This window comes from Nipponia nippon, unplaced genomic scaffold (genome assembly GCF_047370975.1).
Source record: "Nipponia nippon isolate SJK-2023a ecotype South Korea unplaced genomic scaffold, ASM4737097v1 scaffold_6, whole genome shotgun sequence".
Classification (NCBI taxonomy): Eukaryota; Metazoa; Chordata; class Aves; order Pelecaniformes; family Threskiornithidae; genus Nipponia; species Nipponia nippon.
Window position 1 is genome coordinate 77,028,520 of NW_028262380.1, and position 27,122 is coordinate 77,055,641.

General features: G+C 36.8%; 1 protein-coding gene across 14 annotated transcripts in view; it reads right to left on the reverse strand.

The window, feature by feature from the left end:
• BLTP1 (bridge-like lipid transfer protein family member 1) overlaps window positions 1-27,122 on the reverse strand; it is a 125,301-nt gene that overhangs the window by 47,713 nt on the left and 50,466 nt on the right. For 13 of the 14 annotated variants that reach the window (XR_015699502.1, XR_015699503.1, XM_087735667.1 and 10 more), the window contains 24 exons: window positions 25,209-25,486; window positions 24,186-24,436; window positions 23,461-23,719; window positions 22,179-23,022; window positions 21,247-21,317; window positions 20,593-20,766; window positions 20,157-20,277; window positions 19,145-19,291; window positions 18,633-18,760; window positions 18,001-18,203; window positions 15,813-16,010; window positions 14,929-15,140; window positions 14,455-14,606; window positions 13,434-13,584; window positions 12,171-12,323; window positions 10,661-10,901; window positions 9,146-9,294; window positions 7,248-7,467; window positions 6,194-6,352; window positions 4,330-4,505; window positions 3,624-3,799; window positions 2,309-3,015; window positions 754-993; window positions 217-310 (listed from right to left, as the gene is read on the reverse strand). Coding sequence is in view for 12 of the 14 variants with exons in the window: in XM_087735667.1 (XP_087591793.1) it covers window positions 217-310; window positions 754-993; window positions 2,309-3,015; window positions 3,624-3,799; window positions 4,330-4,505; window positions 6,194-6,352; window positions 7,248-7,467; window positions 9,146-9,294; window positions 10,661-10,901; window positions 12,171-12,323; window positions 13,434-13,584; window positions 14,455-14,606; window positions 14,929-15,140; window positions 15,813-16,010; window positions 18,001-18,203; window positions 18,633-18,760; window positions 19,145-19,291; window positions 20,157-20,277; window positions 20,593-20,766; window positions 21,247-21,317; window positions 22,179-23,022; window positions 23,461-23,719; window positions 24,186-24,436; window positions 25,209-25,486 (5,504 nt within the window). In the remaining 2 variants the exon portion in view is untranslated. The remainder of the gene's footprint in view (window positions 1-216; window positions 311-753; window positions 994-2,308; window positions 3,016-3,623; window positions 3,800-4,329; window positions 4,506-6,193; window positions 6,353-7,247; window positions 7,468-9,145; window positions 9,295-10,660; window positions 10,902-12,170; window positions 12,324-13,433; window positions 13,585-14,454; window positions 14,607-14,928; window positions 15,141-15,812; window positions 16,011-18,000; window positions 18,204-18,632; window positions 18,761-19,144; window positions 19,292-20,156; window positions 20,278-20,592; window positions 20,767-21,246; window positions 21,318-22,178; window positions 23,023-23,460; window positions 23,720-24,185; window positions 24,437-25,208; window positions 25,487-27,122) is intronic. The other variant, XM_087735664.1, reaches the window with a different exon arrangement.

A 27,122-nucleotide genomic window follows, 5' to 3' on the forward strand; every position in this document is an offset into this window, starting at 1 on the left:
TGTCAACAGGCACATGCAATTAGCTTTACAAGCCAAACTCAAGCCCAATTCTTCAACAGCTGCATGGTTGCCACCAAACTCTATGACTTCACAGATTCTACCTAAAGACATATCAGCAATTCTTTCACCATATTAAGCTACATACCTTCACTGTCACACAACTGATACCACTTCTCTGCACCTGAACAAGTTCAAATTGTCAGGCTTCGTACTTACTGGATATTTGGGGTAATTCCCTCCAGCAGGACGATATTGACACCTCCTATGTGAGCAGTGGCACATGTCTCGGTCATCTTTTGATGTAGTACATCTTTAAGAAAAAAGATACTTAACAGCATTTCATTCAGTAAAATACATCCAGATATGCCTACTGTTTCCAAAAATATAGTAGCAGGAAAATAATTGCAAAATTACAGGTTTAGTAGTCACATTAAGTAATATCAAATTTAAATTGTGACAAAAAGAAAGCTTTTGAAAGTGAAAGGAGTGACTAACTTATAAAAGAATTTCCTTCACAGCATTTTCTGAAAATCTTGCAGCCTTCTAAAATACTTCAGCATCCCAGTAATAGTTTTTAAAAGAACTTGTTGAATGTTATTATACGATCCACACACAGACATAATGTACCTCTATTTACAAACAAAACTTATTACACATGCACATACATACGCATTGGCATCGGTATGCGCACACACATAAACATGTGAAGCTGCCACTGAATTTAATTATAGAGCACATTTTAGCTTATCCCACCTTTCATTTTTTCTTTCAGGGTGAAACTGCCATGGATTCTCTTCAGTTCAGATTCCATTGTTAGACCGCCAATGTCTGCCTCCAGGTGGGTTCGGTTCACCATGCCTATTCCAAAGACTATGAGAGTCACATGCTGTGGCTCCGAAGTCACCAGGCTGCGCTTCCTCTGCGTGTCTCTGCCATTATCCTGTTCATTCTCAAACACCACTCTACAGGCAGGTTCAGTAGGGCTTCGAACACCTACAAAAACACAAAGGAGTTACTGAAGGATACTTTACGAGAAATCCTTGCCATATCTGAGTTACAGTTGTATTTGAAACCAAGGGTCATGTATCTTGCACATCAAGCGAACTCTTTAGGCAAATTATCTGTGCCTTCCTTATTCCACTCTAATAACATTGCAACTGAACCAAATCCAAGACACAATGGGGACAATAATGAGTGATGTAATTTCATTATTATTCATAGATATATTCTTATGTATGTTATATAAATATTGATATTTATGTGATTTTATTGTTATACAATAAAAATGCTCTGACAGTTTCCAATTGTCCTGTTTCTTTTTTGATCATTTCACAGCCAAAGGTTCTTGTAATTTAGTTTTGGATGAGCAAGTTTTCAACACTCGGAGCATAAAAACAATATAAGAAAATTTACATTTTACATGGGTATCATACCTGCGGATACGATATTCTGTGCATGAAAGATACTGCCCTCTGTTTAACAGAAGCTCTCATTTGACGCTTTCCCAGCTTTTCATTCTTTAGTTAAAAGAACTCCAAAGAAAATATGCCTAACTAGTAACTATACCATCCCCTGCATATTTACAGCAACCTAAGTTCACTAACAAAAAGAATTATGCTACGTCAGCTCTCAAATTTACTCTGCTGTGCTAAAATACATTGGAAATAGAGAGCAATGATCACCCCAGATCTCAAAGCTTTGGGTGAAATTCTGGCCCAAACATCTAATCTTTGCTGGACTTTACCAAAATCAGTACTTCACCTTTTCTTCTCTCAAAGCTAGGTTCACAGATGATTTTTTTACTCAGTCATTCCCAGGGCAGAAATGATCTCCCTCAAGACTGCTTATGTATGTGCTTATATATTTTCACAGAATAATATACAGCATTTCCATTAGCCACTTCAACACAAAATAGCACCTAGGGAGGAACAAACTCAATCTACTCTGTACACAATTAACCAGAAAAGTTAACTTAACACAGTCCCACAGCCAGTGCAAATCCAAATTAACAAAGCTGCACAAGAATATCAAGGGACTGAATTTATAACTAATCCGTTAACACGTCTTTGACTAAGTCTAGGATTGAAAGAATCAAAGCATACTATAAAGCCAGGAACATAATTTTTTTCTCTTGTACACCATCTTGGTGAACTAATTACAAGCTCCCCCCGAGTCCTCACCACTTGCCCCTCTGATGCACTTTAGATGCAGTGGGCAACTTTCAAAAACCGCCTTATGATCACGCTTTAGAAGAATATACTTAAGCAAGAGCATGGTCTTCATTATTTGGATACCTGAATGAGTTTACCTGTTGGCCCGAACGTTTCAGAAGACTTTTCCAAAATCCCGGTTGGATCAGAAATGAGTGAATAGAAGTTCAATAATTTATACATATTTTGCCAGCACTCGGCAGAAGGTTCGCTCTGTTCTGACACGGTAATAGAGTCGGAGTCATCCATATGAATAGTCATGTGGTCAACTACATCTTTTGAACCTTTCCTGGACACTTTAGAAGTTCTTCTTTCTGACCTTCCCAAGGAATTCTTGTTTCGAGACTCTTTTTTATTGTTCTCATTGTTTGTTCGTTTGCTCTTGGTGTTGTTCACTCTGTTACCTCCATTAAGACTTCCTCGAGAGCTTCGGCTGAAATCAGAAGAGCGGAAGTCTCTGTGTTTGCGGGTTTTAAAAGTAGGTGTCGGAGAGGCTGATCCAGCTGTGTATCTGCTAAGTTTAATGTCCGTCTGCGTGGCTTTGATATCATCAATCATTGTACTGAACTGATGAATCAGACGAACCAGTGCCATATCTACGTGCTGGCTTATGGACTGGCAAGAAATTGTGAAATTACAGTGAAAAGTATTATAATAGCGTTTATTCAAGTCATGAAAAGAAAGGGCATTGGTGGAGTTATGAGGTGTGCACATGGATTTCTCCATTACAACAGCACTAATACTGAAAGTTTCTAACATCAAAGCTGGTTTGAATTCAAGAGGAGGAAGATTGACAGCTCCTTGCCTAAGGAAAGAAAAAGTACAAGTTACTACTTAGTTTCTTCTTACGGTAGTCAAATACTTTTTTACACAGCAGTACATCTTATTTACTGAATCCAACCTTTTATTTCCCTTAGGATATCATCTTCTTACCATAGTTCTAAATATTAAAAAATGAACTTTTATACTTTCATACTGCGTGCTACTAACATAGTAATCATTCAGTTCTATGTACACTTAGTTTGGCGTGCAATCTTTCCATCATAACCTAAAGCTTTGCCCAAAATCAGCAGGGGGAAGATTCAGCATTTACACCTCATGTACAGGATTAATTACAAAACAGCATTTAAGAGCCTCTCAAGTTTCCCCCACTATTATTCCAACCAGCTCTCCCTTCCCCAATCTCCAATTTTCAAAAGTGGCTGAGATTTAACCTCAAGTTTCCAAACCATTCCTTCGGAAGATTAAAAAAAATATATACATTCTGACAGGAAAACGAAACAGATACGATTAAAAGAATAAAGGACTGCTCCTTATTCTATGGAAGTGCTTTGGAATTCTATGTCTTCACGTGAAAAATGTAATTTCTGTTCTTTAACCAATATGCATATTTTAAAATATCTCACAGCATACCTTCGAGCTCGCTTGCTTTTTCTTTCCTTTGCTGTATCTGAATCAACAATATCTGCTCTTAGGCAGTCCAGAGTTCCTGAGAACGAAAGGTACTCCCCAAAGTACATTCTGTAGCAGAGTGGCATTGCATCCTGAGACTGAATTCCTGTGTAACTTAGAAGAGGTTTGAAAACAACCTACAAAACAAAACCCACTGATTTACTACTTATTGTCTGGATTATTCCTATATTCTTGCTCCATCATTTGTTGATCTACAATATTTACAATGTCAGCTACATAACATCGAAGATTTTTAAGTTTTATTGACAGTGCTGTAAAACAGAAAGAAGGGGGATAAAAAGGAGAAGCTTTATGGACTTTTTGAGTAAAAAGACTGACTAACAGCAAGCTAGCATTGCATGTTTAGCTATGGGAGCAAGGTTTATGCATGTTCCCATCAGTAAAAAGTACTCGGGAGAACTACATTAATCTCATAAATGCTCCAATATGTTCTCTGAAGTTATAAAACAATGCTCTATTAATCACCATTCACAAAGTTTGTTATGGGACACCCTCAGAGGTTTCTTGAGCCTTTCATCTTTGAATAGGAATGCATAAGAAACATGTACAAAACCAGGATGTTATCATTGTAAGATATTTTTTTTTTTGAAGTAATAACTAGTTTTTCCCTACAGAACTTCAAAACACATCAGCAAACCACCCCTACCTGTGCATCTGCTAGCTGGACAGCAGGAAACCCCTGGTTACCCTCTTCGACACCTGCAATGTCATCCTGACTGGTGCTGTGCTGCGAGTGTGTGCCATCCAGGGTGTTCTGGTCACTAGATAAAACTGTGTTGAAGTCTGAAGCAGAGGGTATTGTAGGAAGATTGGGTGCCACACCTAAAAAATAAATACCCATGGAACACTAACACCACAGAAAATTTTAACACCACCAACTCTATTAATTCAGCCAGGTTAGTTATATAGAAACACATGCCATACACATAAGTCAGAGTCCTAGTCAGATCTATAACCTCACAGAAGTGGCATTCAGGATAAAGAAACAGTCTGATACTGCTGAAACAGGTAATAAATAGAGATAGTCCAACTCATATTTGGAAAGCACAAAAATATTTCCTTCTTTTTGCTCTCCTTCCCAAGGCCTTTTGTCTGTATTGCATTCTATAGGGTACTTAACTCCTGTTTAAAGTGAAATAGTTTATAGGCTGAGTAGGCTATACCATCAACAAAAAGTAAAGATTATCCACAGTTGCAGATACTTGCTTTTAGCTTTCAGTGTGCTATAAGCTTCTGGATTTTGTTAGTCCCAATGCAAGATCCACCAATTAGATCTCTATAAATTAGTCTCTAGCCAAACATGCTCTTCATAAAAATTATTATGGACAGCCACTTCTCTGCAGTTGCTCTATTCACAAACAATCAGACTTGCAGCACAAGGACAGAGCGATGCTGAATCGCCTGCATCTTGAGTCTGGACTGGACTCAACCTCCATGAGACAGAGTTGCTCTGACAGTGTAAATTAATCCCAACTCTTCATAACTCAAGCTTACAGCATTTATCAGAGAGCCACAACTACACGCCTCCACAGAAAAATGGTTTGGATAGATCCGTGTCCGAGTTAAAATCACTAAGTCTTAATTTCAGGAATGTGAGCTTGTGAACAAACTATTATAATTTCAGTAGGAAAAAAAAAAATACAGCTTTTTCCGGGGCGGGGGATAAAGTTTTGAAAGTTCTACTTCTACCCTACGGTTCTTTCTGCAGAGAAACACATTCCAGTTTACACAGGAGCCACACCAGTTAAGCAATATGTACAGCACAAAGATGTTTGGTAGGATCAGCCTATTTGTTCAATACTAAAAACGAATTAAAACAACCTATTATTGCCTATGATTAATACATTACAGCTGAAAGACTGTTAATAGAAGAAACAATCAAATTTAGTGTTAGTGAAAATGAAAATTTCAAGATACACACATTTGAGGATTATGAACAATGACAGGCTTACAAGAATAATAAGCTGCAATAAGTTGTTACATAACTGTTTCTTTAATACACTTAAGACTCTCAGTAATGTATATTTTCTTTTCTCCATTCCCTTACACCAGCCGACCACTTCCCATCCCTGAAGAAGAACCTTACTCAGAAGAGATGTTTATGTTTAGTCTCAAAATTGAACTGAGAAAGAGCACGGATTCCAATGTACAAAATCTTCATTACAAAACCACCATATGCAAATTAGATTAAAAGTAACTAACAAAATCCAGGGAACTCTGCAAATAAGGATTATTTTATGGCTTAGCTTTTTGCAGCTACACATGGCTTTGGAAGCTACATTTACAATTCCAAAAAAAAGCTAAATTTCTGGACGCAGGGTGAGGGAAATAAAACAACAGTTTTGCTTAAATCACATTTGTTCATTTTCCAGTTTGCTGGGAAGTCCCACAAGTTATATTTACATCTGTTGAACTTCAATCACTTGCTCAGTTACTTTCAGAAAGAATGTGGTCAACACAGGAACAGCCAACCCAGAATAATCTCTTCAATCAGCTGTAATTAGCAATACCTGTTGGAAGGCTATTGTGGCCAGATTTGGTGGCCGGACTTTCTTGTACTACACTTCCTCTGTTGCCCACAGCATTGGACATCCAGTTATAGAAACTCACAGAAGATGGTTCAGACAGCAAAGGATGTTCAGATAACATGTCTGTGGCCACAGTATTTCCTATACAGATAAATCAGAAGCTGTAAGTCAGCAATACCCAGCAACACAGCATATTTTTACTGACAATACATATTTACTATTAAAATAAGCCTAATCCTCAAGGTTTATTCCAGTAAATTATGTGTCAAGCAGTACTACAGGTGCTACCACAAAAGTTATACTATGACACTAATGGATGTTGCACTACAAGTGTCTTTGCATTTGTTCATCTCTACCATCAATTAGAGGAAAGGAGTCATTAAGAAACCAAAATACCTTTTTTTCTGAATAACATTTCATTCCCTGACAGCAAAGGAGAGAGGTTTTAGAGAAAATGCAGTATGAAACTGACCTGTTTTTCTTTATACAAATTATAACAATGCACTCTGAACAATAAAATGGAACATAAACATTTCAATGTATGTACTTCAAACTTCTACAAAACACATTTGTTCAAAAGACCATTACTAAAAATATGCAAATTATTATACACAAAGTTACTAGAACGTTAGTGTAGTCCACTTTTTGAGCTACTTACAAGGTCAAGAAAAAAAATGACAAATACAGAAGGATCATTTCGTTATTCATTCAAAAGACTCACTTAAGTAATTATGTATTATACTCAAAAAGGAGTAAGGCTAAGTAAAAGGAAAATATTGTATTTTTGTTAGTTGTCATTTCTTTTCCCAACCTGATGTACTCACTGTTTGCTTCTAGGAAATGGTATGGTGCAGTGATGTCTAGGAACTGCTATTAAAAAATATAATTCTTATTTGGTGGGAGAGAGGGGAGAGGCAAGATCTTAAACAGAAATGATAACTCATATCATAGTGAAAATATAATACCTCTTCTACATCATTAAAATAAAATCAGTCCTCCCTTCCCATCCCTTTAGCTTACTTATGCTACATCATACCTGTTCTTGTTAAAGAACTACTTTTAACTGCCGTTGTACTTCTTTGAGGAGTCCCTTCCAAAAGATTATGCAGGCTAGGGAAACTCCCAGTAAGATAGCTGAGCAGACTCTCTTTTCTTGGACTTTCTTTGACTGCCATTCCAGAACGGCCAACGTGCACTGGTGAATCTGTAGCTGTATCTCCACTAGTGTAACTTAAGGAATGATACGGATGTATACCCTTGTGGAGAAAACAAAGAAACTAATGAAGTACTGCATAAACTGCAAAAAGGAAGCGACATTTGGTCTGAATATAAGATCAGAACACAATAACTACAAGATTCTCATTCCTGCAAACTTTTGGACAAGTGGCACTTCACTTGGGGCAGGTCATATGCCACACAAGTATTGTGCATAAAGGTGCTACTGAATTCTCAAGTATTAAAATAATTTTATCTGTAAAAACAGTTTAAAAAGCCAAGCAAGTAACAAATGGAATTGCAGGTATGTAGAATTCACCTAAAGCAAGTTTGCAGAAGGAACAGTACATACCACTGAATATAAGCCTCATTTGTATTTGGTCTTCGTCTAAAGACCAAATCCCTTCCATCCCTAGTATAATGGTAAGTGCAGCCTCTGGGGAAGGTGAAGAATGGAAGTTGGGGACTTCTAGCACCAAAAAGAAGGCTCCTGGTCCACCCAAAGGCTTAAAACTATTAAACAGGTTCTCTGGCCTCAAAACTGAAGAAAAGCCAGATGTGCTTTTAAGCAAAGCATCTAGGCCACTTAACCCTAAACCATGCAAGACCACCAGGCTTCCCAGCACAAGAGGGAAACACTGGAGAGAGTCCAACAAAGGGCCACTAAGATGATTAAGGGACCAGAACATCTCTCATATACAGAAAGGCTGAGAGAGCTGGGACTGTTCAACCTAGGGAAGAGAAGGCTCAGGGGGGACCTCATTAATGTATGTAAATACCTGAAGGGAGGATGCAAAGATAACGGAGCCAGGCCCTTCTCAGTGGTGCCCAGTGACAGGACCAGAGGCAATGGGCAAAAACTCAAACGCAGGAGTTTCCTCCTGAACATCAGGAAACACTATTTTACCATGAAGGTGACTGAGCACTGTCACAGGTTATAGAGTCTCCATCCTTGGAGATATTCAAAAGTCATCTGGACATAACCCTGGGCAACTGGCTCTACGTGGCCCTGCTGGTTGGGGAGTTGGACAAGATGACCTACAGAGGTCCCTTTCAACCTCAATCATTCTGTGAAAAAACACAGCTGAAAAGGAATCAGTACAAGCCACCAAGCTGCCTAACCAACATATAAAAGACAACAAATGACTTAAAAACAAACGACAACCAAAACCACACCAAAAAACCCTAAGCAAACAAAAAACCCAAAACCAACACACAAACCCAAAACAAAACAAACCCCCCCAAAAAACACATTCACAGACTCTTTCTGTTAGAAAGTAGAGATAAAAATAAAATCTTGCAGTTCTCTGAACAACTTGTGGAATAAAAAAAACCCCGACAGTAATTTTAATACAAGTTATTGAAGAGCTTTGTCAATCTTATGATTTGTATAATGATAGCTAAATCCTGATTTTTCCTACCATGCATAGATTAAGAGCCAGAAAAGTTAATGTACGTCCTTAAACCATGCACATATCTATTGTTTTTAAGCATGGCTCTGAAGTTAATTGGCAAGAAAAACAATAAACACGTAGAATATAGGCCAACTGATCGAGCATTACTTTTATAAGGTAAGGGGCATACCTTCCATGTGTTACAGTTATAGATAGTTATAGTTACATTTTAGACAAGCATTTATTCATCTGCAGTCTGCAGAATTGCTTCTAAAAAGGCCAGCTACACACCACTTTCCCCTCATGCATGGCACTAAAAACTTACCTTTATTTTCAGAACAGAATCACTGTGAGTGTGAGTCTTGGATAATTTCCTCATGATCTCAGCACCAGTTACAGGCCCAGAAGAGCCACCAGCAGGTGGAGGGCGATTAGCTGTTCCTTCTAGGAGCATTGTATGCTCACTGACAGTAGCTGGAACCAAGCAAATAATTTTTCTCATTTATATATATATATATGGGGAAACAAGATTATCTATTATTAGGTACATTAGGTACATTTATTTACAAGCAGTCATGAACTTCCAAATTCTGACACACACCTACACACAGCTGTCTAGGGAATTCAAGGGAATTTTAAGACAAATAAGAAAACCTCAGACATGGCCCTACTGGATTTTGTTTAATAATCCAAGTACAAATCTTTTTGTCCTTCTAATGTCATACAACTGTTGCTCTGTGCTACAGATCAAAAGGAAGATGCCAAATTTCACTTTCTTTTGCTGACTCTGGCATGGCTGATCATTTTTTGAATTAGGACGCTTACATTTCCATGAATTCCATCTATAAGTAAATCCATACAAGGCAGCAAAATTGCCACTTCCAAAATTCATGGTGAAAAATAGAAGAATATACACAGGGCAAAAAAAATTAAAATAGTTCACTGGTTCTAATAGTCTGTTTCTGCTCAAGCAAAGCAGATATTTCAGAGGAGGGGGCAAAAACTGCTGTCATACTGTATGATTACATACCAGTTTCACACACAAGCATCTTTGGTTTTGCTGTCTTTAAGCTGATAACTGCTGCCTGTCTTTTAACCAAAAGCAGAGTCTCCTCCTGATTTTTTTAAATTATTTTTAACTCAGTGTCACATAATTCTTACTTGAGAAACGAAAAACAAACACTGTATTTCTGAGAACAGTAACACTGTATATAGATGCTACAAACACAAAAACCTAAGTCAACTCAAGACTGCAAAAAAGAGTGCCCCAACAATGTGTATTTATTTATGCCCTTCCTTTCTGTGGTTCTTACTTAAGTCAGCTCTGTATCAAATACAAAGCTAAATCAGTAGTTTATGTTAAATCAGCAATGTGTAAGCTGGCAACAGAAATCTACCACATATGAAGTAGTAAAAGATTTTTTTAATTAAAATATGTCCTCACAAATAACAAATAAGAAGGTAGGTTTGAAGCTATACCTGGGAGAATTCACAGAATTGCATGGTACAATTCTTAACTAAGGTCAGAAGCTGCACAACAAAATCCTAATTGCAAGCCAGCAAATAATTAAGTTGATGTATTTTGTGCAGTAAATAACAAGACAAACCATGTGAAAAGACAAAAGTCTCCTTTGTTTTTCCCCAAATAAGTAAGAATTATTATAATGCTATAATTATCAGCAGCTGCTTCAAAATGAAGATGATTCTAACAAAGCAGCTTAATGATTCTAAAAAAGAAGAATATAATGTATTCAAGCATTACAACTAAAGAAGATACATATGCTCTGAGAGGAGCTACTTGTCCCTATGAATTTTTATGGAGAAAGAAGAACACAAATACCTGCATCAAATTCAAACTCTGCTCCATCAGCACTTGTGTCACTCTGAAGACCCCCTCCGTTGTCTAATCCAAGTCCATCCTCGTGCTCGTGGCAGGCATTTGTCTGCAATTTCACTGGCTGAGCTGGTCTGTGTAAGCTGACTCCTTTAAAAGCTGGGGTCACCACAATGAACTTCATCCATTGCCTTGCTAAGGCAACTAGACCTTTCTTTAAGGTTACTAAGGCAGGAAGGCCATCACTCTTAAAAAAAAGAAAAACAAAAATCCAAAATGCATGTCACAGCATTTTAAAGTAAACTGAGAAAAAAAAAAAAAAGAGTCAGAACTCCCTTAAATCTTTGTGCTCAAGAGGCTTACGACAGAGACATGCTGGCACCACAACATCCATGCAGATATAAAAAGCCATAGTGCTAACAGATAAAAATTGTAACTTCATTGAACACAGTAAATACATTCATTTACATGACCTGAGGATCTAGCCCAAGGGGCCAAAAATAAACAACAGAAAACAGGTTTATTAAATATCAAACTAAACGTACTTAAGTAGCTATAAGGCTCTGAACTACGGACTAAAATTCACAACAGCACCAGATTGACTGTAGAAACAGAACTGAAGTTAAAAAGATGAGGTTTCTTCCATTGTTGGCAAGCAGTATTTTAAAAACATAAATTTGAGGCAAAAAAACAGGGATTGTTTTGATTACATCACTGAATTGTGCTAAAGATAAAAAAAAGAGGCTACTTATTTTGACCACAAATCAAACAGTGCTATTTCTGCCACAAATTGTGCTATTTCTGATCACTGGGCTCTCAGCTATGTTGAAAAACATAGTGTTTAAATCTGACAGCTGTGGAATTGGATTATGAAAATGACACAAAATCAAGAAGAAACACTCCTCCTTATGCCTAATATGTTTGTTCAAACAATTATTTACCACTACAATCCAGACATTTACATTCTAAAGCCACCAAGAAAAAGATTAAATTCTTAAGCCTTAAAGTTTCTACAGTTCTAGCTCTCTTCTTAAGCTGTCTGCATTATCCTAGTATTTCTAAAAGACATGAGAACTAGTTCTGAAGGAGAAAATTTGGAATAAGCTAATCAGTGCATGCACTTGCTTTAATAATTGAGATTTATTCAATTTTAAAACTACGGATGCAAATTTTTACTACTTTGCTGTTATCTTTAAAAAAAAAGAAATCTGATAAAAAGGCCATTAACAATTTTAAAGACATGCCTTCTTGGTTTATGATTTCTCATGTATTTACTAATGAAATAGCTCGACAGAAATTATGCATATACACAGGCCACAACAAGAACAGCAGATCTGAAAGAAAATGAAATGAGAGAAGCCATACCTATTTATCAATTTAAGGATATATACAAGTATGGGTTATATTTTCTTGTTTGTTAACTTTCCTTAAACTGTTACCTAATTTAAGACATAAGAATTGGTACATTTGAAACTAACACAGTTAGAGTTATTTCCATTTTTACAGGGTAACTCACCATGGTGGCATCCTCAATAATGGAGTAATTTGCTTGATGAAGGTAATGGTGCAATATATTACACAGTAAACAAGAAGGGTTTTCTTGCAAGAAACGAGCCACTTTGGTAAGCCTGTTGTACTTGCTTCTCAGAGGAAAGTGCACGCTTTTATTCTAGATCAAAATGTAACAATTTTTCACATATGAACATACTTGCAAACAGAACATGCGCATGAACTACAGGATTTCACCTATGATATCACAAACTCATAACCCCATTTTGATCTTCTGCAACAAAGATTTGCCATGTGGATACCTACCTTATTTTAAATAGTGGTATGTGAAAAATCATACTTCGTGCTTATTTATTTATATGACATAATAAAACAGAAGGCTGGATTGAAATCGCAGACTTTACAAAGTTTCCTCTGGACTAATAGACGTATACGCACAGCTAGCTGAGATTTTCAAAGGAACTGTTTATTCCGAGTTAAAGAAAAACCAGGCACTTCTCTAATTTGGTTTAATGCTAGAAAAACGGTAGGAAAAGAAATAGGAAAGGAGGTAGCAATAAGAGACTGCTGCAAAGGATGATTTTTGACTACAGCAGAAAACTGGCCTGACACTAAGCTTGTCAATCTTGCAGTGCAAGACAGGATCTCAACAACAGGTATCACCTCAAAATCTTCCCACTAGGTGGTGCTAAGTAAACGAACAGCAGAAAACTGCCTACGCACAAGAAAGCTCCTTAGCAAATCACAGTAACACCCAATTTGTCATAAAAGCTCAACTAATTCTAGTTTTCAAGAAAAAAATTGTCTATTTTGCATTTCTTGCTAGAATGTTTCACCCTCACTATGCTTGTCCTCCCTTCTGCTAACAAGCGGGTCCAATAAACACAATGATTCAATACACTGCAGGAACACAGAAATTCACATTTTCTCCCGAAAGGTACCCTGAATATTTCATAATTACAACACACTTTCGTATTTCATAAAATATACCAGACGCTACAGCCATACTTCTTACTCTTCCCTTTCAAAAGGCAGAATCCCCAGTTATTTTACCCAGACATGCGCTCCTGTAAGAAGCTGAATTTTTTTTCCACTGAAATTTAGATTCTGTACAAAAAGCACAGGTAGTGAGTTCTTGTGACCAGTTCTGGAAGTAAAGGTTCATAAGAGGTGCTGTAAGTTTGTCAGTGAAAATATCCAGAATCCCAAACAAATACATATTACACTGCTCTGTTCTGATATGCCTATTGATTTTATAAAGGTCACTTACCTCTAAAGCTTCGGTCATAATGCAACCCATAACAGCACAGATTCGCAGGGTTCCTTCAGTTTCTAGTTTATTTAATGACGATTTCACTTGATCAATGGGAACAAGCCAAGCACCAACTGCAGGCGTTGCAGTACTCAGGAGGTTCAGCTGCCTATTGAGAAAAATAAAAAGAATTAGGTATTCACGTTCTGCAGCAGCAATTAGCAAGATTTTCTAATGCTATTATGAATGACATTCAAATAGGTGGAATGTGACAGAACAATGTTACAAAGTAACAAACACAGACTTATTGCCCAGAAAATGAAAATTGGCGAAAAGTACTTAAGGCAGGTTTTGTTTTACATGCTCACACTCATGATTCCATCCTTTTTCCCATTTGTATTCCCTACTGAAATCATACAGTCTGAAATTCTCGTCGCTGACTGAATCCCACATTAACTGTTACACAATACATCATGAAGGACTTTTGCTGAAGGGCTGAGGCAAGAATATTTGGAAAACCACAAAGAGTATTTTCTAATTTATAGCTATTTACTGAGCTTAAACTACTGACAGAGAAGAATATTTGAATTGTTCTACAAACACAATATGAAAAGCTATCTTGGAAAGATTTATCTTGAACTTTGTAATGGCAATGCAATGGCAGTAAGGTCATGGGTTAAGCATCAGGCTGAATATCAAAAGCACTGAGTGGTTCTCTTCTCTAGCATCTCTCCTGCTCAAAACAAATACCCTCCCCTGCCTTTCTCCTTCATACATTTCACTCTCACTGAAAGTTTTTTGTTGGTTCTTTTCTTCCTTTAAACGTACCTAACTAAAAATTTTCTAGCAACGCTTCCATATAAATTATGGCAATAAAACATTGAAGCAAGAGATACCATGATATACGTAAAATCCAAAATTTTCATTTCCAGAGAAGCTTAAAAATTATTGAAATTACATTCAGAATCTACCAAATACAACTGCAATTTAACACAGCAGAATTGTCATTTTCTTTCTTTTAAATCAGGTAAAATTATACCTTGAAAATATATGGGCTGGAGAGCGCACATTGGTAGGGGCTGCAAAACTAAACCAAATTTCTTTGATTGTTAGCTTCATGCTGCAAGAGTCAGGGGGAGGAGGCATCAAGGGTATATCTTTTTTCAGATCATCAGATTCAACACCTTCATCCTTAAAAAAGGAAACACGGAGTCAAAAGTGAAATTGTTTTCCAAAATGATTACACTGAAAGGCACTAATATACCATACTGTGCACTGTTCATAAGAAATAGTTTCATATGCAGTTAGAAAATAACCTAATGCTGTCCACCAACTCCTCCAAGACAATACCAAGAGACCTTGCAAAAAGCTGGAAGTTTAGTGTGCAAGCAGACAGCATGAATTCAGTTGGCACAACAAGACAGCTGTTAAACTATCGATTTCTTCTTATGAATATTCATCACTTTCAAAAAAACAACCCAAGACCAATCATTTCTACATAGTATGTACATACCTGCTCATCTGACACTGAATTTCCATTAATATCTGAAGAGGGACTTATTCTATCACAAGGAAGGTTATCGTCAGACACATCAGTATTATAACCACTACCAGTTGGAGAATCTGAAGAGTTATTTGATGCAAGCAATCCACCTCTCTCTGTATCTCTTGATTTACCCATGACTCCAAACGTATTATACAGTACTGCTCCAGATTGTCTTCCTCCTATAAAAGCACACACACCAAGACTGTAAATGTTTGCCATGCATAAACTTCTATAAGTTACGTCCCATTGAAAAGATATGCCCTTAAGAGGAGAAATGCATATGATTTTGGTTAAACAAGGTGCATTATCATTTTATACAACAATTTATCACCACAATTTTTATAGAACAATTCAAGAGCTAGTTGTAGAGCTTGATAGTTTGTTCCAAGCAGACGAAGAGTACACACATGAAGACTGTTTTTAAACACTATTTCCTGAAAAGAATAACTTGGGTGACAGAAAATACATACACACTGGGTTTTTTTTCTTTTTCAAGCTAGCTTTCTTCCCCTAAAGCAAAACTCTGGCCCTATATGCAGGCACTTACTGTGGGTACAATTGCAAGGTCATTTAAGCGATCAGTGAAAGCATCAATTTCTACCTTCACTTTAAGTTCAGAAACTGCTGAAATTGGTTTATATAGAATTATTTCATATGCTGTTGTAAGTGGCTAAAAGTTCCTTTACTGTAAAATCTATGTAATATAATTTATTTTACAATAGACATGTACTATTTAGTATCACCTGTATTCAGCAATTTCTAATCACATAATTGCTAAACTAGAAGACCTAGAAACAGAATTGTTAGCAGTTTCATAAAGCAAAATCATACAAAGCCTAGATAAGCCTTACCTTTTATAGTTAAATTTTCAATTCCACACTCAAACATTATCCAACCCCACTTCTCTTGACTAGGACCAATTCGAGTTACATCTGGTACAGCTTGTTGATCTGTTTCATCCACAAAAGCAAACTCATCCAACTCTTCCAAAGTAAAAAGAACTTTTGATTTCCCAAAAGGAATAGCTGTTATTGCACAAGTTCCAATATCTGTGAAAACAAACGTATTTACCACTTTGTTAAAAAATGAAAAAAACTTTACATCTTCAAATAGCTCTCTGAATTTTACAGGGTTTTGGGAGTGTTGCCCCTTTAGCATTCCTCAATGAGCAGGGGAGAATGAAAGAAAAATAATAAAATTGAAGTACAAGCAAGAAAAAAAGCAGCATAGTTTATAAAGTCTAAAAACCTCCCTCCTCATATGTTAATATGGGCAGAGTAATTTCTAAGTTTGGAAAAACATGGACCGAGCAACACAAAGTTAAAGCTTTGAGACGTTCCCAGTCCTAACACATCTGCCTTCTTCATCTTTTTGCAGAGTCATGGTTTCAAAGACATGTACAAACAAGCTCTTCAGACTTTTATCTGAAACTGGCAATTGGCCTGAAATTACTTTACCAAAAAAAAAAAAAAAATCCTGAAAAATACCTAAGGTTTAATAGCAACAAGTGACAGTGATACTGACAGTGTTCTTGGATAATATGTTTTAGTAGAAATGCATTTGGTATTAACTATAGCATACTTGAAGGATATTTCGAAATAAAGTTCTAATTTTAATTCAAAGACTGCTTCTTGGTTGGAAGCATGTCTATGTCTGGGTTGGGGAGATGTAAAGCGCGAAGTCTCACTAATTCCTAAGAAAATACAGGCTCAAGCAGTTTTTAATTCATTATGATCTTTGCTGTCTAAGATCCAGGAGGGTACTATGGCACCTTGACTTCTTTGATGTTAGGATGTAGCTTAAATATAAATCCTTTCTTCTAGTGACATTTCTGAAGGAACATTTTAAATAATAACTATTGCCTATTAACTCACACACAAAGCTAAATGTCAAACATCTGGGGAAAAGAACTACACCGAGTCAATTTATATCCTTTCCAATCCCACCTTCTGCCCCCAACTTACAACTGCAATCACTTTTGAAATATACGTGAAATGCTAAGATCCCTAGAAAGACATTTCTCAAACCTTTTAAATAGAAGGTGATAAGTTTTCTTGGTTAGAATTCAAAAATTACTTGGCCTTCTTGAATGTCTGCAGCGTATCTAACACAGGACACTACTGCTAAGATTCCACCCGTAACTAGGTAAAAATGGAGTTAACCATTTTAATGTTCTCTTATTGCTTTTGTTTTCCTCCAATTTCCTTTGCTCACTCATCTTTGCACAGCTGTGGTTTTTTTTGTGGTTTGGTTTGGTTTTGTTTATTGTGTGTTTTTTTAATCATACTTGTTTTACAGAGCACTTCCTACTGTCCTAAAGATTCCTATTCTTTAATGGACAGAGTAAAACACGGCACTAACTGGTATAGGTTCCATCAAAATTCTATCCGTTTTAACAAAAATGGCCTCTACTTTTGGTCATCTTTTCCAGGTTAGCTTTTCCAGGATCAGGAGTTATAGCAGCTGAACTTGAGTCATAGCCTCTTGAAGGAATTTCCTTAAGACAAACAAGAAGGAAGACCATTGAGATGATCTCATTTTCAATTTTATAGTTGCTATAGTTAAAAATCTATAGCTTGTCATGCTGAAATTGCCAGTACAACAGGCACATCATACCTATCTTGAAACTGTTAGAAAGTAGTAAGAAAGCAAATAAGCATAATTCATTCCCTGCATCAGGTGACAAAAAATGGTAGCGGAAAAGAGATCAGCTGGGAGGAAGGGAGCCCAGGCCTGAAATTTTACCAGTGCATGTCAATATTTACAATGCAACCCATCTGCCACACAAATTGTTTATAAGTTCTTCTTGATAGTTTTCACTCTGCCTACATTTAAATCTAGCACTTTAGTAAAGTAACAGCAAATAATTCAGAGTAACTATCCTAATCTCCTTTTTAGAGTATCTGTAAAACTCCAGGTTCAAGTGTCTTTTAATCTGTGTCGATAAAAACCCCCACAACCAAACTAGAAGATCGAGGCCAACTATAACCTCTTGCTTCTATGAAAAATGTCATTTATACCATTTAAAAAAAGGCTTACCTGTTGTATCAAGCCCTCTAAGTTGCCCATGAACACGATGGATGTTCAGTTTAGCAGCAATTTCTTTTCCTTTTTCTGCTCCAGCATTGGATCTCAGTGAGCCAGAAGACTGGGGCTGCATTTTACTGGTTTGGATGTAACGATCAAATGTGACAGAATTCCTCCCAGTTTCTGCATTGTTTGAAGTCTCCTCAACTATACCCCTTTGAATATAAGGAAAGAAAAACAATTAAGCAAATCTCAGATAGACGTATTTCATTTGATTATTTTTGTTTAAAATTTCAAGTGACATCAGCATAGCAGTGTTAAAAAGAATTCTTTGTAAGATAGAAGATACATATACTTTGGTAGAAAAATAGTGAAAAATTTAATTTTATCCTGCATGACATATAAGCAAGAAAGAGTTAAAACTGAAGTTCCAAAATTATTCTGGAAGGGTTCCTCCACTTCTTAAAGAAACTGCAATTCTAATTAATTAATTTCTAAAACACAGAAGACACATTTCATTGCTTAACTCAGTTGTGACAACTTTTTCAACTACTCTTCAGAACTGCAAAGAATTGGCACCACTGTAAGTCTTTTGACTAACTGGATAAGAAAGAACCACAAATAGTGATATGCATTATTCTTACCTATTCATACGAACTTGCGTGGCAATTCTATCGAAACACAAAGCTACTAATGAAACATGAGTCACGGTTTTGCCAGAAGAAACCCCTGGGGATTCATCAACAGATGCTTGTAGTAAACACAGGTTCACCTATATGTAAAATTCCCCCAAAGAGTAAAGAAATTTAGAAAAACATGTTACATTGCATCAGAAATTAGTGATGTATACATAATCTTGTCTTATACTTCTCAGTAAAATGAAAAAATAAAAAAGATAAAACCATCACACCTAGAAGATGTAAAAACATAATTTAAAGACATGACAGTCAGTTATCCCTACAGTGGCTGTTATTTAACTTGCGCGCATACCGTCGTAAAATCAAGCAGCTCCAAAACAGTCTATCCTGTTCAAAACATTAGTTATCTAGCACAAATGCATAGCTTCACTTAAGCTTTTGGAGAACTAATAGGGATGCAAAACGAGGGTAATTTGTGAGGCACGTGTCTACTAATAAGCTAAACAAAAAGTTGTTACCTTTGGTACAGTAACGTTGGCCTGAAGACCTTTAATCGTCACATTATCCTGCTTAAGTGAGAGATTGGTCTGTGCTGGTCCCTGGTTTGTTGTTCCTGTAGTGGTAGCGTCTATTTTTGTTCCTCTAATATCCTGCTTCGAAGACAACTTGGAGGAGGGAAAAAATAATTTATTCTCACTGAAACTCAGAGCTGCTAAGCTAAAGAGTAACACGACAGTTTATTAGCACTGAAGCAGCAAGAGATTCTGACTTCATTTAGAGCACACCACCATGATTTCTAGAATAAGGACTTGTAGCGCTTACAGATACGGTAGGCTTAGATCCATAAGGGTAGCAATGCCATTCTGCAATAAACATTCTAATGACCAGATTTCAGCTGAAAGTTTGAGCTCTACATATATAAGTTATATAGAACAACTTATTATGAAGTAAATAATTAGTGTCTGTTACACTGTGAAGTCTAAGAAATTATAAAATATATAGTTGTTAACTTGGACAGGAAGAACTAATTCTGTAGAACTACCATACAACACCTTTCAAGCTAAATTAATTTTTTAAGGTATCAGATAAACTGCAAAGAAAACACATGCACTTCCACAGCTTAGTTTGAACTTTCCTCTACCTCACAGAGACTCTCCCTAACTGCTGTAAAATAATAAATGATGTATTGCTGATATGAACATAATACATAAAAATATTAGTTATGGTAATTTCTAAGAACAGAATGTATGATCTCATGCAAATCACTGCAGCTACTGACTAGACCATCCAAAACAGTAACTTCAATCCTGTAAGAGAGATTTCTGGCCACTGAAAAACAGTATATAACAGTTGATTATAAAAATGCACATACACTAAGCACAAGATAAAAATAAATATGTAATCCAAATCAATAGCATTTAGCTACTATATCTCAAAACACTGAACTCAATTAAAAAACTTTTTCTGTGTAAAATATAGAAAACAACATTCTTGCAATTCTTTGTGCATTTTTCTTGTTCCCTCTCTTACATTTTCTGAGAAGCTTGTTTTGCTGTTCTGTACAGCATCTCGAAGAACTTTGCAGTGCAGATCATCAACGATTGCTGCTGGGTGTCGAGAGCTAGCACAATGTACCATTGCTTCTATATACCTGTGAGAGGAAACAAGCCCACAACAGACCATTTAAACTTCCAGTTTCATATGACACACTGTCAATAATGTTTAATTAACACTACAGAGAAAAATTAAGCACTGACAGACATAAAGGGCACCTCCCAGGTCAGCATAACATTCTCCTAGCTTCTTCATGGGAAATGCAGAATTACATTCACTGGCTACAAGGCCCTACTGTTCCATCAGTCACATTATTCAATCCTTTTACTTACCTTTGCTGAACAAAACAGCTTTGATTTTAGATAATTTTTAGCATAATTAACATTGCAGTAATAACAATAAACTTAATTACCTATCCAGTGCCTCTGCTACAAGAGGAGTCAGAACTACATCTACAGTTCCTTTTACTTCTACTATTGCCGTTGTCCGTGTCTGGAAGACAGGGTGATCCAATGTCCATTCTTCTGTTATTGTTTCATCATCTGTATTTTCTGCAGACTTCTTTTCCAAAGGAGTATAAGGTGTACTAAACAAGTCAAATACATATTAATAATCTAGGTTTGTAAAAGAAATACAAAAGTATACTGGTATCATTTTAATTCTTCATAAAATGCATATAATGGCAGGTTTCTTCTACCGCATAGCTTAGGAAGCACACAAATAGAACGCCAGAGCAAGGCCCTTCCCTAGATTCAAGTTCAGCTTATGGGAATGCAATGGACACTTGACACAAGCACCTCCCAAATTAATTTAAATTAAGTTGCAATTCATAATCTTGATAACATACGGGTGAAATCATTTAATGCTTTCATGCTGTACGTTCTTTTTGACCAAAACCAAACATTTTATGATAGAATACTCTGTTCTAAAATAGATCTGTACTGAAAACTACCGCTACAAATTGAATTTTGGAAGGGCTAGCAAGAGCCAAAATATTTAACAAGAGTATCACGAAAATCCTACTCTTCAAAAATATTCTAATAATGTTATGCAGTACTCAACTTACTTAGATGTTGATCCTGTAAGCTGCATGCCTCTGTCCAGTAACGAATTAGCTGTGAGACCCTGTTTAACAATCTAAGATAAAAGTGCAAAGAAATTTATTACATTCCTTCTATATATGAAAAAAATACCCAAGGAAACTTCAAATACAGATTCTCCTTACAGTTTTTTTCTTAAAAGAATCCCTCATGCAGGTTCTTCAATACGGTATACAGATACTCCTAAGTTTATTTCTTTTATATGATTTGAGAGATTAGATTATGAAGTTTTCAGATAGCTAAATAGTGACTAATTGCTTTAAAAAAAAGACTCCAAATACTAATCTACGAAAGGCTTGCACGAACACAAAGCTTTTGCTGCAAAGTGATAGCAAATTAAATTCCAGAACTTAGACACCTATTTTGTATCACGTCATTTCCATTATTTTTCATATATTTCATTTCAGCTCCTTCCTTAAGTATACATGCTCATATCACATACCCCACGAGGAAAAAAAAAGCCCAAACTTTTACAAAAATCATTTGCTAAATCTATGAGTTTTAACTTTACTTTGAAGTAAAGCATTTACAGCCTAGATTATACTTTATCAGTATTAAATGTACTGCTACTGAAGTTCTATAAAACATATATTTTAAACAAAACTCATAAATATCTTTCAGCTGCATATCATTCAACAGGCAGCATTTTTAAGTGCAATAATGACAATTCAGAACACACATCTTATCCACACAATACTAACTCCATCTTTTCTTTTCCACAACCTCCCAGCCACGCAGCCCATGATCTGAAGTCAGAAACCCAAGCTATTCCTTAACTAAAAGTAAAGAAGTTGCAAGTTTCTTGTAGCTTTATTTACGCAACAGGAGTACTAAGCAATTTTAACTTGTTTTGAATTCTTATTCCTTTCTCTACTCCTTCTTCCTCCATCTTCCATACCTTAAAAGTTGGGACAGAAAGTTGCTCAAAAGATGATGAACTTTCTTCACTTGTTGGCGTGTCAAGGTCTAAAGGGCGATGTAATGAGGATTTTGAAGTTCTTTTGTTAGTTGGATGCTTTACTGACCAGTTGATCACCTGGAACTGCGTAAGGTAATTTTGGTAACATGCCATTACAGGCTGCTGGGAAGTTATTTGCTCACTTTCCACAGTCTTCTCAGATTCCATGATGTACATGTTCTCAGCATGCTCATCTTCTCCTCCCAGAGCTGAAACAAATGAAGCCTGTGAAGGATGAGTCTTAATTGGCAATGTTTTAACATCTTGACTAATTTCTCCATGGATTGTGCTTGTTAAGGGCCCTTCCACACTGTGATAAATAGACCCTCTACTATATTCAATTTTCTGAGCTTGCTTTTTTCTCTTCTTCCTCCCTGGATAGGTTCCTGGACCTTCATCACTACTTATTGGCTCAAACTCTTCTGCTGCAGAAAAATAAGCTTCGCTATCAGCCATTGACATACTGGAATCCATTGAGCGATACTGGTGAAATGAGTTTGAATCTGCAGATGGAGTATATGGAAAAGAACCAAAGCTCCTCCTCTGCTTTGGGGAGTCCAAGACATTCTCATCACTGCGAGACACATCGCTGCTGAACTGCACGCCAACTGGAACAGGCTGCTTGTCTCCGTAGAAGGCTGCTGTGAGGCTCTTGGTGCTCCCGAGCCGGGTGGAGCACACAGACGCTTGCCTTTTCAGTGGAGACCTCAGGGGAGACTGACCAACCGGCCTTTCCTGGTTGCCAGGGGATGCAGGGCTGCCCTCTGCACCCTCAACTGCAACACTGGAAATAAAAATTAAAAGTTCATTTGCTTATTTTATTATTAATGCTCTTCTTTTTACATTATAGGAGCTGTCAAATGCTTCAGTGATTCCGTGAGTTTCTATTAGCATAGCAATTATTTTCATAATGCTGATTACATACTAAATTCTGCCACTTGTCAGTCCACTTGTCTACACATACATAGACATACACATACATAGACAATGTAAAAACAAACACTAACAGCAAGTGCTATTGTGTTACATGCTGAATTTTCTACCCAGATCAGGTAATCATCCCCTATTAGGGATCCAAATTTGCACTCAAACTAGGAAATGCATTTCAGCAGTACCATTAGAAAATAACCAACACTTTATAAATTGCTAAATATAAGGTTTTTTTCTGTCATAATGTGTTCAAGAGTCAAATTATACTTCTACCTGGGCGGAGAGTACTAACCTTCCATGACCATCTTCCCTTTTTGTACCAGGCAAGAACTCCTTCTGTCCCAAGTGATCCTCAGTAGTTGACGATGGGCTGTCCTTCTCACCTGCAAGCAAGGGGAGTGCAGCACTAGAACTGCTCGTTTCCTCCGAAGATGACGAGGAGCTATGGGAGCGCAATGGCACTTGTAGGCTTAGATGTTGTGCTTTCCTTTCTATTTCTATACCCATTGATCTGCAATCCCAATCTTTTCGTTTTACACCATTTGCTTTACCTAGGATCAGAAACAGAAAAGAAAAACTGAACATCTGATAACACAACTGCAATGGTCTCTTCCTTGCCCACTGAAATAAAAACTATTATCAAATAAAAGCCCTAGTTTTGAAATGCATACGCATACTAGCACGTTGTACTAACAAAAATAAAGTCATAGCAGCAAAACATCAAATTGTCTTGGTAGACTGCTTTCTATATAAGTAGAACAGATGCAAGTCAAAAAACTTCTTTTTACTCAGAAAGGAGTTGCGTGTTAATGTAAGAATTCAGCATATGAAAGCTTGCTCACTACTATCAAGCTACTGTCTGCTCCCAGAAGGGCCCATGCCACTACGAGACCTGCTGCACAAGAGCACAAGTATACTCATTAACCAGAATCAGAAAGACTATAAATACTAACGTGCAGTTAAGAAATTATACTTTTGGGCAAAATAGAGTAAAATTACAGTACAATACATTCTCACCATCTAAAATTTTAGGAATCTCCTTAGTAATTATCCATTCTCCTGGCTGCAGTAAAGACTGTCCATAAAACATATCTGATTCTGCACTTGTACTTGAGAAAGCAGAGCTGCTTGAAGGTGTCAGCTCCTCAAGTTTGAAAAAATCTAGTCCTGTTAACGTGCCACCGAAGAATCGACAACCACCAAGACAGCCACACTTGTTCTTGCTTCTCTTATTCCTCAAATTATCATCAGGCCACAAAAACCACAACCTATACAAAGGCAGAAAAACAGAAAACAGAACAAAAACATGATCACATCAGCCTGAGTACATTTAAATTCAGTGAATACAAGATTAAAAGATATCCCTTTCTTATACGTGAGCTCCTATTTCACCCAGCATGAAACGAGTAAGTAAGATTTGTATCTGAAACACAGATGTAAGATGTAATATGAAGGATAAGCTCCAGAAAGGAGCAAATCACAAATGTATATGCAGTGTTCAGCCAACTGTGCTCAGGCACAGATCACGTCCACCTGCCACAATACACACTAATAGTAGCAACCCTTTCTCTCATCACAGAGGCAAGCATTGCAAACACACTCCACACTGCTGTATGTTGCTTATGCCAGAGACAATTGCTCTCTGGAGACACACACAAATCACAGTTACACCAGGCATCTTATTCACAGCTGCTCATCAGCTTGCTCAGGACTCTTTAAGGACTGTTTTCAGTCCAGCCTGAGAACAAAGGACAAATTCGATTCCCTCCTCTCCCTGATCTTCATTTTGGGGGATAAGGGAAAGCAGAAGGAAAAGTAAGTTTTGCCAAAAATGATACGATTTTGTGTAGTTCAAGCATATTCAAACCATCAACCTCATAGCTAAGCATTCAGCGTACTTTAAAAAAATTACAAGACATTGTAATCTATGTATGCAAAAAAGACCCCAAAAGCAAAAAACAAAGTTCCATCTTTATATGAATGCATTAACTTACACCCCCCAAAAAACTTAAATGCATCTCCTACAATCGTATCTCTTACCTCTTAGTTCGGTTATCATGCGTTTCTAAGAAATGTCTCTGCACTTCATGTTTAGAAGGATGATCTGCAGCTAAAGCGATGTCAGCAGTGATGAGCCCCAAGTTGACAGAGCCAGCTTCCAGCCAATATGCCCTCCTTAATATTGGCTGAAGACCAGTTCTGCAATTGTTCACCTGCTCAACATATTGCCTCAGTTGAAAGTCTTGAATAGCAGCGCTTATACCTTCTCCAACAGACTGGTTGTGGAGGTTGCAGTTTGCAATACGTATAGCACCCATCTGAAAACATGATTTAAGACACAAACTCCGATTAGTCATGAGCGAAACAAAGAAAGGGTTAACACACCACCTACTACATTCCAGAAAGATCTCAGTAAACTATTCTCTCCAAAAAAGACAACCAGTTTTATATGCAAGCATGTGCGCACACACACAAAAGAAGGCAAGCTTAGAAATTAGTTTCAGCCAGTTTTTAAATAACAAAAATAAAATCTCTACTTAGGAGTCTCCTTTTGTAAAGGGATCAAAAAAGAAAGCTCAACTTTGGACAGATGTTGTAATGAACCTTTAAAAAAATTCAATCATTATTAAATTCTTCGCTGTCATCTAAGAACCAAGAAAACTAGAACTTTCGAAACCTGATATATGATTTGATATGTGTCATTCTATGTCCTTAGACTAAAACATCAATTATACACTTTGAATACAAAGCGGTATTAACTCTACAATTAATAAATACCTCAATGAGACAACCATGTTAACACTGCAAAACTCAAGAAATTCCAGATCCTACACCTTCACTGAGATCCATATGAATTGTGTTATAGTAGCCCTTATATGACCACAGTCTATTTCTTGTACAGGCGTAACTCCAGTAGTTTTGTTGAACCAAACAGGAGGCTGCCCCTCTCCTATGAAAAGCATGGTACTGGCAGGAACCAACCACCTCCAAAGAGAAACCAGAAGTTCTTGCTTTACCCCTGCACTTAGCTGTGGAAACTGCTCACTGTACAACTAACCCACCTGCCCATACAGTATCGATCCTCCCCGACACTGGTATACACTAACAAGAGATGACATAGCCCAGCCACACATGTTTAGTCTTCAAACTTCAAAGAATCTGAAGACATTGGACCAAGTTTCCTGCACAGCTTGAGTCCTCTCCAAAATGCCACCATGAAGTACCTGAAATTTCAGATCGAGTTTTCAAACTTTTCACAGGGAAAAGGAGGAAAGCTGAAAAAGAACCTGGCCATGGAAGAGCTACCCACAGGGTTAATATTAAATTATTACTTCTCATCTCTGTTACAGACTACAAAGGAGCACTGGAAACTTTTTTTTTTTTTTTTTAAATTCAAATGAAACACATTCAGGATATAATTTTCTAGAGTGGTTCAGGTTATTAAGCTGCCTTTGAAAATACTGTCATTCATATTTATGTCTGCAAACACAGTTAATATTTGTGATTGTGCTTTTTAATATTGGACTCAAAGGAATTTGGAGACTCAAACGCATTTTTTTTACTGCCACAAGATAGCAAGCCATTTAAATGGCAAGATACCATGTCATTAAAAAATGTCTAAAATAATTACTGCTTTCAGTTAGATTCTTGCTCATAACGTGAAGCTGTCCCCACAACCTTACATGTTAAGTCTACCTTTTAAAACCAAATTTATTAATGAACAGCACAACTACTAGTCACTTATACCAGCATAGCACTTTTCTCCTTTTCTGTTGTTACCATAATTCAGTTGTGTCTCAACTTATATTTTGCTACATTGAGTATCCAGTTTTCTCTTGTATGATAGCATAATGGAGAGAATATCAGCTCTTATCTGCACATCCTTTTTTGAACAGAGGATATGCCATGCAGTATTCTAGATTCAGTCAGGCAGTGGCACTAACGCTTCTCCCA